At 40.2% G+C, this 17,563-nt stretch overlaps 3 protein-coding genes across 3 annotated transcripts in view; all 3 read right to left on the bottom strand.

Moving 5' to 3' along the window:
- The window catches only part of LOC308090934 (uncharacterized protein), a 187,030-nt gene that overhangs the window by 145,038 nt on the left and 24,429 nt on the right, over positions 1-17,563 (bottom strand). The gene's annotated exons all lie outside the window — the stretch shown is intronic.
- Positions 1-17,563, bottom strand: part of LOC308090076 (uncharacterized protein) — a gene marked incomplete at both ends in the record, with an annotated part of 101,807 nt that overhangs the window by 61,823 nt on the left and 22,421 nt on the right. Inside the window, one exon of the mRNA XM_080435104.1 lies at positions 8,262-8,294. Coding sequence (XP_080291230.1) covers positions 8,262-8,294 — 33 coding nt within the window. The remainder of the gene's footprint in view (positions 1-8,261; positions 8,295-17,563) is intronic.
- On the bottom strand, positions 136-8,016 carry LOC308090077 (low-density lipoprotein receptor-related protein 1-like; the record flags this gene model as incomplete). The annotated part of the gene is made up of 9 exons (XM_080435105.1): positions 136-142; positions 1,116-1,186; positions 1,293-1,441; positions 2,631-2,813; positions 3,311-3,516; positions 5,437-5,615; positions 6,360-6,473; positions 7,073-7,155; positions 8,010-8,016. The coding sequence occupies 9 exons, from the start codon at positions 8,014-8,016 to the stop codon at positions 136-138; spliced, it is 999 nt and encodes a 332-aa protein (XP_080291231.1).

Raw genomic sequence — 17,563 nt, 5'->3', positions numbered from 1 at the left:
TCCAGCTGTCTACACACTACAGATGACGACATCCTGTTCCAGTCATACCAAGCCAACACTGGTCTCCACTCTTCCTGGTGTTTCATCTCCAGTCCACCATTACAGTTACCGGTTCCTCCCACTAACCGGATATCGTCAGAATCTGTACAGAGAGTAATATGCAATAAAAAATGTGTTACTTTATTTACAAGAACTGGAAGAATATTATCTCTAATCAGTTTTAATCTTTCATCTTTGTTTACCTGTTGAGTGGTGTGTTGGTTTAACTTGGACAGCTGAGAAAGAAAATCATAATACATTAGTTTCACTTTAACAGATATCTGTCTGTCTGTCTGTCTGTCTGTCTGTCTGTCTGTCTGTCTGTCTGTCTGTAGCGTACCAACGTCTTAATGATGCTAGTGTGTGTGTGTGTGTGTGTGTGTGTGTGTGTGTGTGTGTGTGTGTGTGTGTGTGCGTGTGTGTGTGTGTGTGTGTGTGTGTGTGTGTGTGTGGGTGGGTGGGTGGGTGGGTGGGTGGGTGGGTGGGTGGGTGGGTGGTGTGTGTGTGTGTGTGTGTGTGTGTGTGTGTGTGTGTGTGTGTGTGTGTTAAAATAAAATAAAGTCAAGACAGTAAATTGTGTTGATTCAATATGATTGTTCTTTACTTAAAGCACCCAATGGCCACTTATAGTGAGTTAATAACATAATATAATGCTTCATAAGACTGATAATTATGCATTTTCAGAATATTATAATGTATTTTGACCATGATAATTATAACACCATGATACTGGCTAAAACAAAAAGATCTATTCAGCAATTAGTTTTGTAATACTTGACCTTAAAATGAGTTATGTCATGATTATTGCTATTAAGCATTCTGAGAACTTCTTATTTCTTATAGCTGTTATTAGATAGTATTATTAGATTATAATACTTATTATTATTTTGTATGCATTTATACTTTATAACCTTAATGTGTTTTTATTATTGTTATAAAGCATTACGAGTATGTATGAGTGTTTTTGGAATACATAGAAGTAATAATTGTGATCACTGTAAACACAGTAATAATAAATCATGAACATTGAGCTAATTTTCAGTCTGTACTCACAGCAGTCAGCAGGTTCATCTGACCGGTCCTCACAGTCATCTACTGAGTCACATTTCCACGAGAACGGAATGCACGTGTCATTCTGACAAACAAACTGAAGGGGGAGACAGAGGATTATGTTTAGAATCAGTAATGTATCAAAAGCAGACATGAGACATAAAGTCATACAGAGTAACACAAGTGAAGCTGAGGTGAATCACCTGGCTGGCAGTGCAGCTGGACATGCACTGCTTGTTGTCAGCTGTCAAGTAGTAGTCGGTGGGACAGGAACACTTGTAGCCCCCTCCAGGTGAGAGCAGACACAGGTTACTGCAGCCTCCATTGTTGGTCTGACATGGATGAGCAGACACTGCAGGGTGGAGAAAACATGCACACATGTAATGAATATGAGAACACACACCTATACGTTACAACAGAGCTTTTTGTGCTCAAGACCTTCCTAAGGACAAGGCTAAATCTTAACGCACACCTGTGTTCTTGTAAAAAAAAATCACACCCAGTGTGAGTAAGCGGTGCCTACTCTGGTTGATGAGTGTGTGCTGTCATTCAGGCGGTACAAATCTATTTGATGTGTGGGCGCTGGCATTCAGACGGTACTACTCTATTTGATGTGTGGGTGCTGGTATTGAGGCGGTACTAAAAGAGTATTTGTACAGTTTTTATCAACTTTTAAGTATAATTACTCTTTTTAACTATGTTTAAGTATTTTTGCTAATTTTAACAACCTTTAAGTATTTTTACTCATTTGAGTACTACTGAGTATTTTTTACTCAATTTAAGTACTATTAAGTATTGTTCCTCAATGTATTTATTTTAAATTATTTTTAGTCACTTTATTTACTTTAAAGTATTTTTTACTAATTTTTACAACCTTTAAGTATTTTTACTCTTTTTATCAACTTTTAAGTATTTTTACTATTTTTTTCAACTATATAAGTACTCTTAAGTATTTTTACTCAAGGTATTTACTTTTAGATATTTGTACTCTATTTACTTTTAATATGTGTGTGTGTGTGTGTGTGTGTGTGTGTGTGTGTGTGTGTGTGTGTGTGTGTGTGTGTGTGTGTGTGTGTGTGTGTGCGTGCGTGCGTGTGTGCGCGCCCCTTTAAGTGGCGCATGTGTTGCACTGTGTCCTGTTTGTGTTTAATCAGCCGCAGCTGCTTATGCCAGGCTCGGACGGACACGCAAACACACACGGTCAAATGTAGAGCGGCTGGCACCGCTAAAAATAACAATAATGCTGGTCTACAAGCTCACAACATTTTGCATCGCAATGCTTTTTGAGGTTGTACATGAGCTGTTTTACTATTTTATTTATTGTTTTATTGTGTGCGTGCGTGTGTGTGTGTGTGTGTGTGTGTGTGTGTGTGTGTGTGTGTGGGGATACATTACATACAAAATTCCCCCTATAATGCCATGCCCGTAAGGACATGTATTTTGTGTAAAAGTTTTCATAACAGATCAAATATAACATTGTACAAAATAAAAAAGCATGAAGAGTAATAATGAGAGTGTTGTATACAGTAGGTTGTACAGACCCTCAGGTTGTCTATAGGGGTGGTACATGTGGATGTCACGTGGTCTGTTCAGGTTGCTGATGAGTCTGATCTTGTTGGTTCCCTGAGTCTTGTTGGCTCTGTAGATGGAGCTGGTCGTCATGTCTGTCCAGTAGATGTGATCCTCAAACAGAGTAATAGCCCAGATGTTGTCCTGACTCACAACTACAGACACACAGAACAGAATTTTCACAATATTATAAAATGAATGAACAAAGTATTATAAAGTATTTTATAACAAGAGTTAACATGCATCTGTAAAGTATATAATGTTATCACTGCCTTATTTCTTACAGTAAAATAATTATTTAAACCAGATGAACTAGATTAAAAAATAGAAATTGACACAAAAAAAGGCTTAAGACATGATTGGTCTCCTATTAACTTCAATTAGTCAAATATTGTATTATTGGTTCAGGAATGCAACACAAAAATGAATTCAATGCTTCATGGGCTGAGTAATTGATTTTTGGGTGAATCATTCCTTTAAACCCTCTAGACCTAATAAAACAGACCTTAGTTACAACTATACTCTCTCCCTCTCTCTGTGTGTGTGTGTGTGTGTGTGTGTGTGTGTGTGTGTGTGTGTGTGTGTGTGTGTGTGTGTGTGTGTCTGTGTGTGTGTGTGTGTGTGCGTGCGTGCGTGCGTGCATGCGAGCTACCTGTGTGTCTGTTGGTTCCATCCAGGTTGGCAAACTCAATGTATTTCTCCTCGTTGGTCCAGTAGATGTGATCGTTGATGTAGTCTAACGTCAGGCCGTAGGGCTTGGAGATCTTATCCTTCACGATGACTGTCCTGTTGGTGCCGTCCATCCCCATCCTCTCTATGTGGGGGTTGTTGTCACTTATGTCTGACCAGTACAAGTATCTGTCAGGGAGACACTGTGTCAGGGTCACTATTCACAACTAATCACACATACAGTACTGTACAGTACTAGTGGACATACAATATGATATTATATACCAGGGTTGTTATACTTAACTATAACTAACAAAATAAGGACAATTATAACTGAAATAAAAATAAAGGTTGTACAGAAATAGCGATAAGTAACTGAAACTGTATTGTGTTTTTACTAAACTAACTTTAACTAACTAAACTCATAAAGAAGATGTCTTTAGTTTTAGTCTTTGTCAATAGCCAATATCTTTTTCATAAATAGTTAAAATAGCAGATCTACAAGCTCCCAACGTGTCGCATCTTGACACATTGTGAGCTTGTAGATTGGCTATTTTCAGCTGAGTATGTTCAATAACTAGAGGTTTATGATTTGTTTTAGTTTACTTTAGGGTGACCACCTCAAAATAGTTGTCCATTTGCAGGACAGCAGAGTCCCTGTTGCGGGAAAATGCGCACGGGCGGGGGGGGGGGGGGGGGTCAACGACGCTGTCCTTTGATCAGTCCATCAATTAAAGCAGTGCTTGTGACTGCGATGTTTAAGACAAAGCATTAGTCTTGTTGTGCAACACGTTCCTGGTCCCTCCCCTGCACGCCATATAAGGGCAAGGGCCGGGCGTCTCCCTCAGCCAGCAGCCAGCTCAGGTGTGGCTGGTCCCAATCAGCCCGGCTGCTCCACATCACCATCATCAGGAGCTGGCCAATATAAGCTGCTGAGAACCGACGCCCGATGCTTGAATATTAACTACTGTGGTTAGTGTTGCTGGCTGTTAGTTTACTAGTGTTCTGAGTGATTCTCTAAAGAGCTACTTCTGTTTAATGCTAACTTTGTTTTCTTTTGTTCCAGGCTCCCTCCATCTAAAACCCAGTGTCTCCCAGCTCCACCCACGCTCCTCAGCCATCTCCACCAGCGCTCCACTTCCTTACTCCCTGGATTCCAAAAACCCTCTCACCTCCCCAGGACTTTTCCTCCCACCGTAACGTTATTATTTAATAAAATTCCTTTTACCCCTATTCTTGTCTCAGTGTCTTTGCCTTTGGGGTCCCCGGCACTTTTGGCTACGCAGCACCGGTCGAGCTTAACAAGTCTATCACTTATTCTGTTTTGGTTGCATGAGGCTTGAGCTGTGCTGTCCAGTGTCCTCTCTGTTGTGATGGGATCTGTTGTTAGTGTGATCTCTCTCTCACCTGCAGCAACAGAACACGATCCAGTCCAGTTTGGTGTGTGCTCACGTTAACAGCTTCAGCAGGTAACCGGAACACTCGCCCAAAACACACTCGCCCCTGTTTTACTGAGGTTACGTTTAGGAATATCTGGTGGGGACCGCTGAATTTGACCCGGGGCGAGCGTTCTGGTATCCCTTCCGCACACGTCGCAAAACCTGCACATTGATTCATGACACTGATGTCGCTGTATTTCTCTCTTTAAAGAGGGTAATTAGTGAGAGGCATTAAATAAAAACTTTAATTTATCAATGATCACTTGCGGGACATTGTTCTGTTCATGTGGGACGCGGGACAAATGTTCCATTTTCGGGACTGTCCCGCGGGAAGTGGGACGGGTGGTCACCCTAGTCTACTTAGGTGTCATATGTTTGGAGTTTACCTCCTAGGAGCTCCAGAAAGCACAGCCATTCACAAGAAAGTATTGCACACTCAATTTAGTGCACTTTTCAGTGAGTCAAAACTTGCATGATACTATTAAAATTGTCCTCATGTGGTTTAAACTATGTATTAAGATTCTTATTAGTGACTTTTTAAACTTAGATCTGCAAGAGGAACAGAATATGATGCATTGTCATCAGTTTGTATCTTCTTGTATCCGTGGTGTTTCACAGGATGGTTGATACATTCAGTGTGAAGTTCATGATGTCACCACAGTGCTCTTACCCGTAGCGTACATCTACAGCCATGGAGCTTGGCTTGTCCAGACCGGTGTTGACCAGGACTGTTCTGTACGATCCGTTTAGTTTGGACACCTCTATGGTGTCTCTGTTACACCAGTAAAGGTTACCTCCCACCCAATCAACAGCCAGACCCTCTGTACTGGTCAACCTGCTGTGAAGGACCTGTTAAAGAACCATACATGCACTATGAATATAATCACCATGTTTTATAGTTTTATTTTCGATACAATTCTTTCAACATTGTTATGCCTTATTTTCTAGATGTACAGATCTAGTGATGTACATGATCTAGTGTACAGTATGTTTTTCACAAATGTGTCTAGCTTTCTTTCCACACATTTTCAATATTTTGAATGTTTCTTTACAAAAAGAGCAGTTTTCACAATGCGTCACATAGTGAGTCTGTAGATTGGCTTTTTATTGTATTTTTTAAGCTTATAAATAGCACATGTTTTGTACACTAACTCAGTGGTTCCTAAACTTTTGAGCTAGAGACCCAAAAGAGTGGGATGTGATGTCTCCCCGGGACCCAAACTAGTGAAAAGAGACGATATATAAGCTCACATCATGTAGGCCTACTCTGCTATTTTCACCACTCAGTATTATTTTATTTTTTTCCAAGGAATATAAGGTTTTTCATGTATGAAGTTATTTTGAAAAATGTTTTAATTATTTTTTGTAAATTATATTATTTTCTAAACAAAGTAGGAAACAGAAAAGGGGATATTTACTTAGGACCCATGAAAATGGGTCCTAGACCCAAGAATGGGTCCAGTCCCACTGTTTGGGAAACACTGCACTAAGTGACTGAGCCACCAGGCACCCTGTTCTCTTGTTTGATATTTAACACTGATATCACAAAGTATTTATATTACAAATATAAGTATTTGTCATTGTCACACTGACCTGGACGTCACTGCCATTGATGTGCATGCGACTGATCCTTTTGGTGTACAATTCTGCCCAGTAGATCATCTGCTGCTGATAGTCAAAGTCCAGATCCGATGCATAGCTCAAGCCCTGTCACACCACAGCATTGTGTTAGTCTCAGACAGGAATACATTCCAGCATGTCAAAAGCAGTGAGTGTAGAATATAGCGTAGGAGCTCAGTGGTGGAGCTCAGATTTTTTATTTATTTAACTAAAAGAAGCACAATGTAGAAATAAAAACAATCTATTGAGTAAAAGTACACAAGTACTGGAAAATCTAAATGTACTTACTGAAAGTAAGTGTTTTTGTCAAACTTTACCATAATAGCCAATCTACAATCTCACAACACCCGACAATGCGACACATTGTGAGATTGTAGATCGGCTATTTTGAATAGCCTATGTATAAAATAGGTATTTTCAAAACTTATGTTTTGTAATATAGTAATCTGTAAAGTAAATAGTAATCAAAATTTTCAAATAAATGTAGTGGAGTCATAAGTACAATATTTGCCTTTGTAATGTAGTTGTGTAGAAGTAAAAGTATTGACAATTGGAAATACTCAAGTAAAGTAAAACATCATCAAAATTGTACTTGAGTACAGTACTTGAGTAAATGTACTTAGTTACTTTCCACCAATATGCATCTCCACCATTACATAGGATGTGTTATGTCCAATGGTTTTCACCTTGAGCTCTGTGGAGCTGGAGCCGTTCCAGTTGATCTTCATCAGGTTGGAGGGGGTGGATACGATGAGGAAGGGCTCCACCTCTGGAGAAAGTGAGACATTACATTTGAGTTGGTTTACATTTCAAAATCCACACACCCTGCGCAAGACTATCTCATTACCCTATTTGATTAGTTACATCTGTTTTGTCACCGGATGTGACGTAAGCCTGTTTGGGAGGGGGGGGGCGAGCGAGTCAACGAGATGATCAATGTGTCGATTTGCTGCTCTCTACTGGTAGAACTGTCGTATGGGTTTAAAAACCCAATCAGATAATTTATTTGAATGAAAAATTAAAAAAAATAAAAATGAAAAAACACGCAAATTGCTGGCACGAAAATGAAAATACTCAGTGTGGCAGTGAAAGAGTTAAGGTTGTGTCTCTAATGTGTTATAACCACATTTATAATATAATTTATAACACTTGTAATAAATGTTTATAATTATGCATGGCAACTAAGAAGGATTCTGAAGTATTATAACTTGTAATAATATAATGTATAAGTGCTGGTCATAATGCCTTATACACTCAGCGGAACAGCATATTATAACTACCAGGTAACACTTTACTTAAAGATTGGGTCTATAATGCATTATAATGCACTTATAATAATTCATAACACTCATTATAAATGTTTATAATCATGAATGATAACAACTTATAACAAACACACTTCATAACTAACTAAGTTAAGGTTAGTTATAATGTGCTGTTCAACTGAGCTTATAATTCAGTATAACAGCACTTATAATACGTTATGAACGTTGTTATAAGTTTTCATATATAATTATAAACATTTATATTGAGTGTTATAATGCCTTATACATGTGATTGTAATGCATTATAGACCCGACCTTTAAGTGAAGTGTTTGTTACCCAATAGTTAACTGTTCATACTGTACATGTATGAGTATGTGAATAATACAGCTCTCTCTCTCTCTCTCTCTCTCGCTCTCTCGCTCTCTCGCTCTCTCTCTCAAACCACTGACACAGTGAAGCTTCTGTATTTACTGACTGACCTTTTTATTCACTTTAAATACAAAACATCACCATATTTCACTGGTTCATATATGTGCAGTGTTAGAGAGTTTATCTTTTATGGGACAGACAGACAGACAGACAGACAGACAGACAGACAGACAGACTTACCTGTTGTGTTGTGTGTTGGTTCAGCCTGGGGAGCTGATGAGAAACATAACAAACTAAATGAGCTTCAGTGTAACAGCTGGTTGGTTGATCTGTTGAAATACAGGACAAGATGTCCTTTGTTTCTCCTGTTTGCTGCTATTTATTTGACATTCACAGGGTGAGAATGAGGAACTATGATATCTATCAGAACTCACATGGAATAAAAATAGAAAAATAGCTGATAATCAATCGTTTGTTGTAAACTAACAGGTTGGTTGTCATTTAGTAACCTTCACCACTAACACACTAATATAATTATCCTTCAAACTGCGTTGGCTGTGGAACACACCTGACAAGTTATCCAATAATATGATAAGTTTCCAGGGGGTCGAGTGGCCTCAAGAAAAGGACATTTGGGCTGCAGATCTCCCTGTGAGAGCTAAGAGTGAAAACAATGTACTTTGACTCACTCACTGATGAAGACAATGCAAGAGGAAGATTCCATGGCAGACATTTCACCATAATAGATGTATGACCTCTGACCCCAGTCCATAGCAGAGTTCACCCTGTGTATCCTGTTGACTGTCTCACCCACAGCCGTGCACGTCAACACAACACTTACACCTTGTTATCACATGCACTATTTTATTCACAGCATGATCCCCTCTGGTTGTGTATGTGATTCATTTAGTCGCCTTCTGTTTAAATAAATCTGTCAAATGACAACCCACTGAACTGAAATGAATTTAGTGATAGAGATAGTTTAACCGTCCTAATGTTATTACACATATACACAATTACTTTTAGATTCATATCACATTATATGAGAGTTCATATGTTGGACACTAATAAAAACCAAGTCATGTTCCTGCTACTCTTTGTGGTGTAACTTTATCTTATCTCATGTGATATCAGTTTGTCTTAAATATCAAGCAGTCTGTGTAGGTTGTTGACTGAAGCTACACGTTTTGATTGATTGAATACTTTCTTAACAGTTTATCAGCTGCATTATATTTGTTATTAGTGTCTATATGTCCTCTGAAACAAAGGGGGTTTATAGTGAGAACTTACTTAAGCTGCATTATAAATAAAGAACTTTGAAACTGAAGATGATGGCCAATGTTGATGATAACTATATATATATACATTTATTTAAAACATTAAATACCCCCCCCCCCCATGTGTGGGCCATGTGTCCCGCAATGTCCCATAAAACAGGTTCACCTGTCCCTCAATGGGCCTGTTTGGAGGTGGTCACCCTAGTGTGTGTGTGTGTGTGTGTGTGTGTGTGTGTGTGTGTGTGTGTGTGTGTGTGTGTGTGTGTGTGTGTGTGTGTGTGTGTGTGTGTGTGTGTGTGTGTGTGTGTGTGTGTGTGTGTGCGCGTGCACGTGTAGATACAACTTTATACGGGTGTCAGAAACTGTCAAAGGATATTGGAGTACACAAAAATAATAACTGTAATAATAAAGCATGGATATTAAGGTAATTTTTCAGTCTGTACTCACAGCAGTCAGCAGGTTCATCTGACCGGTCCCCACAGTCATCTACTCTGTCACATTTCCATGACAATGGAATGCACTTGTAGTTCTGACAGACAAACTGAAGGGGGAGACAGAGAATTATGTTTAGAATCAGTATCAAAAGCAGACGTGAGACATAGGGCTCTATTAAGGACGTCTTAGGTACCGCCAGGTCTTATTCCTTAATTTAAGACGTGGAAGCGTGACCAATGCCATTTTGCTATTATTGGTGCGGTAATGTGCGCACTGCACCAAGACGCTATGCAGTAAAACAGCCCTGAATTAGTCATGGGAGTGTTTGGGCGTTATTTTAATCAATCCAATCAGAGTAGGACCCGCTTAGCCTGGTAAACCCTCCCTCCGGAAATCTCATTTCCATTTGATTCCAGGAGTGAGTCTGGCATGAAGGCTTGTATGGGCGTTTCTAGTGCATTACCAAATAACCGAGCCAATCAGCGTCCTCGCTCATTGTTTTGTGATTGACAGCGGGGGTAGGCCAATCAGGTGGAACCCGAGTGGTTCACACGTCATTAATCAATACACCTTTCAAAAGACAAACCAATTACTCCTGGTGATAATCACTGCAGCCTAAAGTGGCTTAATTGGACATCAAAGGGCCACTTGGACATCAAAGCTACATTACTCTCGCCCAGCTCCAGCCCACAGCCAAATTGCCCATATAGGTCTGCAGGCCAGACTCACTCCTGAAATAAAATACTAATGAGATTTCTGGAGGGAGGGTTTACCAGGCTAGGACCCGCTGCCATTCCCTTTAAGATCAGCACAAGACACAGTGCTATTGTCCGTGTGTTAACACTCGCATGACTGAGGTCCTCCACCAAGCCTGAAAAACGATCATTTTGATCCCCAAATCAGGCTATCCTATTGGCCACTGTCTCCCCTCTGTGCCCAGACTAGTTCACACTTTCTCCCCCAAACAGTGGGGGGTTCCATTGTCTTCTAAAAAGCTGAGAGTTGAAAATGGGTTGCCAAATTTTGAGAGAGAAATAAGCAGGTAGGTCTATGAAAGTGTTACTGCATGCAACTTTACAAAATAAAACGGTAAAATGCTTTGCACGGGGCTCGGGAGAAAGAGAAGAGGTGATATGGACACATTTTCGCTACATCGATGTGGAGAACAAAACACAATGCTTGATGCCGAAGGCAAGCAATGTGGGAAAAACACAACAACTTGAAGAGACACAAGCGTTCACCACAAAGAGATTGAGTTATAAGTTAACAAAAGGTTTGGTGGTGGTTGTTTACAACGTAACATTAAACGTGGTGTTGCGTGTCGGCTTAATGTTCCAACAAAAACACTAATCCGACCCCAAAGTGCCCAAACTAATGCTGACGAACTCACGTTAGCTTCTTAGCATGTAGCGATAAACTTACACCTGGTGTTGGCACTTTCTCCATTCAGCCCGTACATCTACACAAACGTTCAGATTTCAAATATAAAGTGCTTACCTCATGGCCAGGGATGTTACAATTCTATTCGGGTAACCCATAAGTACCCATATTTTCCGTATTGTCCAATAAAAAACATTTTAATCCGATCGGTGGCCATTTTCTCCGTATTTTCTCCATGCTTTCAACTACGTGACCCTATCGGTTGGGAGGTGTAATTGCACTCTGATACACTATAACTCTATGAGAAAATGACCGCCAATCGGATTCAAATGCTTTTTATTGAACAATACAGAAGTTACGGGTACTTATACCCACCCGAAGTAAATTGTAACATCCGTGGCCACGGAATAAAAACGTTATATTTGAAATCTGAATGTTTATGTAGATGTAGGGCTGTAAATGGAGAAAGTGCAAAAAACAGGTTGAAGTTTCGTCATGACTGTCATAATATGACCGTCATGTAATGCTGCTTTAGTAGCAGCAAGCGAACTATAGTAACTTGTAAACAACCCAGTGACAAACCTAAATTATTATTATTCATAATAATAATATTCACATTATTGTCTGAGCGTAAAGCTCTCATTCTATCAGCTGTCCACATCGCTGACAAACGCGTCTCCTCTCCTCCTCCCTCAGTGCAACAAGTGAACACAATGCTATGTTCCACAAATGTGCTCAATCCTGCGCAAAATATCTGATCTTCAAGCATAAAACAGTTGCTGCGTGACAAGCTGTATGCTTGTAGATCCTATCTTTTTCCACCGCTTTGCAGTGAAAGGGAAAGTGGAAAATGGGTCGCCAAATTTTGCGAGAGAAATAAGCAGTCAGGTCTATGAAAATCTTACTGCGTCGTTGTGCACTGAGAAAACAGTGAGGCATGAATGGGGTAATAGCCGAGGCTAATTTGCAACACCAGTCCCTGGTTAGACCTTTCTATATAAATATATACCTAATAAAAATGCATGAAGCTCTAATCTAAACAAGTATGAAAATATATTTATATCTGCAAAGTAACTAGTAACTAAAGTTTTCAAATAATTGTAGTGAAGTAAAAGTACAAGATTTGCCTCTGAGCTGTAGTGGAGTAGAAAAGTATTACCATTATAATGTAATTATATATATAATTATAAAATTAATAATAATAGAAATACGCAAAAAACAAGCCCAAAGTCGCTTATAATAAGCAGACAAGGCAACATAGACTCGCATAGACTCGCTGCGCAGCTCGTCTACGGGCCGCTCTGCGGGGGGTCTAGAGGTGTCAACTGCTCTTGCCTGGGAGAGAGAGGGGGATAGCGGTCAATTTAGCCGAAATATAACGGTTGGGATGGTATATATGGTATATATTTCATATTTATAATACGTTTCAGAAGAAAAAAAAAACGGAGATGATTTGAAACAAATATTTAGGAAAAGTCATGAAAGGGGAACTTTCTCAGAGCTTCATGAGAGAAGACAATCCACTTTAAATTCTCAAAATCGGTCATATTGATAGCTTAGTCATGCAAGTGTTAAGCGGTGAGAGCAAAGCTCACATTGAAAGGACCAAAGAGACAAGCTACTGCTGCACAAAATATCTGATCTCCAAGCAGTGGCTTGCTGGGTTATGAGAACCCATACACGGGACTTCCACGCAAGGGGGCCCTCCAGGAGGGGATACATTAATGAATTTAAGTTTATTAATTTAAATAGGAAAAAAAAAAAAAAAATAGGAAAAGCATCTGCTATTATATTTATTTTTGTCATTTCCAATATATAGCCTATAGGATTATATCCCCATAATAGTATTCACATTATTTTCACAAGACTCATTGACGAGAAGCGCACCATTCCGGTGGTAACCGGAATGCTCGGCCCAAAACACACTATTTTCGAGGACCGAGGCCGCCGGATTAGACCCGGGGCGAGGGTGTTTTGGGACGAGCGTTCTTCTATTCCATTCCGGAAGAGAGAGAGGCGCATGAGAGAAAAGGGACCGGCTAAAGTTTCCTTTTCGCTTCATATCGTTTGATGGGGAGATTTGATGGGGAGAACTTTACGTTTTTACAATCGGTTCAGAATTGACTGAGTACGGCTATTTAAGTCAAGGTGCAAAATAGCAGATATCGCATTAAGCCCTTAGTTAACATAATGGATACTCCCCCATGCCTAAAATATGCTGGCGAGTCTTATTCCTTAAGTGTTTGTGTTCAGGACAACTTGCATAATAGGGATTGCGCATAAGACGTGGATTTAAGAGACCTTTAATAGGGGCCATAAAGTCATACAGAGTAACACAAGTGAAGCTGAGGTGAATCACCTGGCTGGCAGTGCAGTTGGACATGCACTGCTTGTTGTCTGCTGTCAAGTAGAAGTCTGTGGGACAGGAACACTTGTAGCCCCCTCCAGGTGAGAGCAGACACAGGTTACTGCAGCCTCCATTGTTGGTCTGACATGGATGACCAGACACTGCAGGGTGGAGAAAACATGCACACATGTAATGAATATGAGAACACACACCTTTATGTTACAACAGAGCTTTTCAGACTGTGCCCAAGAAACACCAATGAAAAAACTTTAACTCGTGTTATCGAGTTAAAGTTCAGAACATTCTGCATCGCAATGCAATATGAGCTTGTACATCTGTTGTTTTCACTATGTTATTAATTTAATTAGGGGGGCAGTTAGTTTTTAGTCACTTTAGTTACTTTTAAGTACTTAAAGTACTTCTACTCAAATTGTAGATCGGTCATTTTAGTGTGTACATACGCGCTTCGTGCACACATGTGCTGAGCGAGTCTGTGTGTGTACAGAATCGGTCACTTGTTGGAGCGGCTGGCACCGCTCAAAAAGAAAAAAAAAACATTGCCAGAATAGGGATGCCGGGTTGTTTTTATAGCACTTTTCAAAACAGATCAGAATAATACACTAACACAATACATAAAAGTAATAAAACAGCATGAAGGTAATAATGAGAGTGTTGTATACAGTAGGTTATACAGACCCTCAGGTTGTCGATAGGGGTGGTACATGTGGATGTCAGATGGTCTGTCCAGGTTGCTGATGAGACTGATCTGGTTGGTTCCCTGAGTCTTGTTGGCTCTGTAGATGGAGCTGGTCTCCCAGTCTGTCCAGTAGATGTGATCCTCAAACAGAGTAATAGCCAATATGTTGTCCTGACTCACAACTACAGACACACAAAACCAAAACAGTCACATTATTATAACATGAATTAAAAAGTATTATAAGGAATATTGTGTGTGTGTGTGTGTGTGTGTGTGTGTGTGTGTGTGTGTGTGTGTGTGTGTGTGTGTGTGTGTGTGTGTGTGTGTGTGTGTGTGTGTGTGTGTGTGTGTGTGTTAGAGCCCGAAAATGTGGGGCCTAGCCCTTGCCCGTGGTATTCAGCCCTGGCCCGATAGGTGGCGCAATTCTACAGCTTTAGCCCGCCCCGAGGCCCGACACCTTTTTATATATTTATTATTATTAATTATTTATTTTCGAGCGTGCGCTTTCACTGGTGCGTGCAGAAGCTGCACTCTCGTGCTCTGATAAAAACAAACCCACAAGAAGAGAAGAACACACACATCAAACTAAAAAGTAGTTGTAGTTGTAGTTTTATTAAACGTAACTACTGCTATTAAGGTGTGTTCATGGCATGCCTTGAATTGCACGCCAAAATAAAGGTCTATAAACATAAAGCCGTTTATCCAACAATAAAAGGGAATGCCACGATAAAGTCGTTACCAGCAGCAACAAATAAGTAAACAGTAAACAATAAAGCCAAAATACAACTGTTACATGAGACCAGGAATAAAAGTGCGTGATGCCAGTCCAGTATAAACAAAGTGCAACAACAAAAATGCTCAGGCTACTGAGAGAGATGCTTAAACAATAAAACAAATAAAATAACTCAGTTAGTGAGTGATCCAGTAGCAAATAAGTACGCTACTAAATAAGCATATATAGGCTATAGTAGGCTTATAGGCAGATTAATTGGCTGAGGGCTACGTAGACACTAAATGTGCAAGCCAAGCTATAGTCAAGGCGTAGTGATCCACCAACAAATAGCAAAAGTTAATTAACATAAAGTTTCACCAACAAAAATTCTCACAAATATTAGTCTTCTAATAGCATTAGGCTACAGAAAGAAGAAGCAGAAGCCTAAGCATAGGCCTAATCAAATCAAGAATAGGCCGCAGCGTGCCCTTTGCGTGATCCAGCCAGCAGAAACAAAAGATTACGGCCTACCTTTCTTTGAGGTAAACTGTGAAGAACAATATTGCAAATATAGTTCCTGTCCATACACACAAACAAAAACTCTACTACTCATTTTGAGTCACAACCGCCGTGAAGGTTGAGGTATACTTTGACGTCATCCAGTGGTGACATTCTCCCACTCTGTTTCAAATTCAGCCATTTGTCTTTTTTTTGCTGTTGGTGACAGGGTGTCTGTCACATCTGCTCCTGCATCTCGTCCTGGGTCACACCTGTTTGATAGGTCGCTATCCAACTCTTTGCCGCTTGTTTGTCGCAGCAGAATTCCACACACTTCTGGGTGATTTGGGATTTTGCATTAGATGGCACTGGCTTGGTAAGACATTCAGGCATTGATAATTGTCGGCTTGCGCCAGCATTAGCACTGCTGCTCGTGCTCGCTGCTCCGCAGCCACCATCGACATGTCGCCCTAAATGAGACGTGCCTGATGATGTACTGTTGTATACAAGGACCTGTTTACATTTTCTGCACTGTGCAAAACCAACTTGATCGTTTGTTAGAGTAGTAATTCAATCAAACTGCTTCCAAGCTTCAGATTTTCCTGCAGTATTTGTAACTGCTTGGAGCTTCCCGCGAGCCAACTTTTCCTTTATCTTCTGCTTGTCCATTGTTCAACAACATGTGTGTGTGGCCTTTGGTGTGTGTGCTGTGTGTGTGGTGTTGTTGTCACGTGACTACTACTAGCAGCGTGCAGCAGCTGCAGGCTAGGAGGCCAGCGCAGTGAGCGCACATGATGAGGATCACTATACCGGGGTTTCACGAGAGGTGGATCACGTTACTGCAGGGTGAAATTAACTGCGCAAAATGTTCTTTAAGCCCGAGCCTGGCCCTGGGCCCGATCGTCAAATACAGAAACGGCCCTAGCCCGGCCAGTATTAACGGGCCGGGCCTGGTCGGGTCCCGACGGGCCTGCAGGGGTGTGTGTGTGTGTGTGTGTGTGTGTGTGTGTGTGTGTGTGTGTGTGTGTGTGTGTGCGCGTGTGCGTGTGCACGTGCGTGTGTGTTACCTGTGTGTCTGTTGGTTCCATCCAGGTTGGCAAACTCAATGTATTTCTCCTCGTTGCTCCAGTAGATGTGATTGTTGATGTAGTCTAACGTCAGGCCGTAGGGCTCGGAGATCTTATCCTTCACGATGACTGTCCTGTTGGTGCCGTCCATCCCCATCCTCTCTATGTGGGGGTTGTTGTCACTTATGTCTGACCAGTACAAGTATCTGTCAGGGAGACACTGTGTCAGGGTCGCTATTCACAACTAATCACACATACAGTACTGTACAGTACTAGTGGACATACAATATGATGAAGAGTTCATACCAGGGTTATTATAGTTAACTAAAAGTAATGAAATAACACAATAACTAAAGTTAGTGAATGATCCAGCAGCAAATAAGTACACTACTAAATAAGCATTTAAAGGCTAAAGTAGGCTAATAGGCAGATTAATTGGGTGAGGGCTGCGTAAAACACTAAATGGCATGCAAGCCAAGCTATAAAGGCGTAGTGATCCACCAACAAATAAGTAAATTAACATAAAGTTTCACCAACAAAAATGCTCACAAATATTAGTCTTCTAATAGTAAGCATAGGCCTAATCAAATCAAGTATAGGCAGCAGCGTGCCCTTTGCCTGATCCAGCCAGCAGCTATACAAAAAAATATTACGGCCTACCTTTCTTTGAGGTAAACTGTGAAGAACAATATTGCAAAAATAGTTCCGGTCCATACACACAAACACAAACTCTACTCCGTCGCTATCCAACTCTTTGCAAATAACACAAACTAGGATTAAAAAAAGAAGAATAAAAAAAACTTTTAAAGAACTGAAATAAAAACTTAAAACGAGGCTTTACAAAAAACGATAATAACAGAAGCTGTATTGTGTGTTTACAAAACTAACGAAAATCATAGAGAAAATGTCCTTAGTTTTAGTCTTTGAATAGCCAATATGTTAATTCATACTTAGTGAAAAAAATTATCTACAAGTTCAAAACGATTTGCTATTTTTAGCATTTTTCAGAGCTTTTTTAGTCTTGCCCCACATTGCAATAACAAAACAAACCCTAAAATGTAATAAAACAAACGTCAAAACTAAATAGAAATCATGAAAAATGCACAACAACCTTGGTTCATACATTGTA

Source organism: Gymnoscopelus braueri, assembly GCF_963280865.1.
Source record: "Gymnoscopelus braueri genome assembly, chromosome: 8".
Taxonomy (NCBI): Eukaryota; Metazoa; Chordata; class Actinopteri; order Myctophiformes; family Myctophidae; genus Gymnoscopelus; species Gymnoscopelus braueri.
The sequence above is the reverse complement of the archived record's forward strand: the minus strand, read 5'-3'. Positions and strand labels throughout refer to the sequence as shown.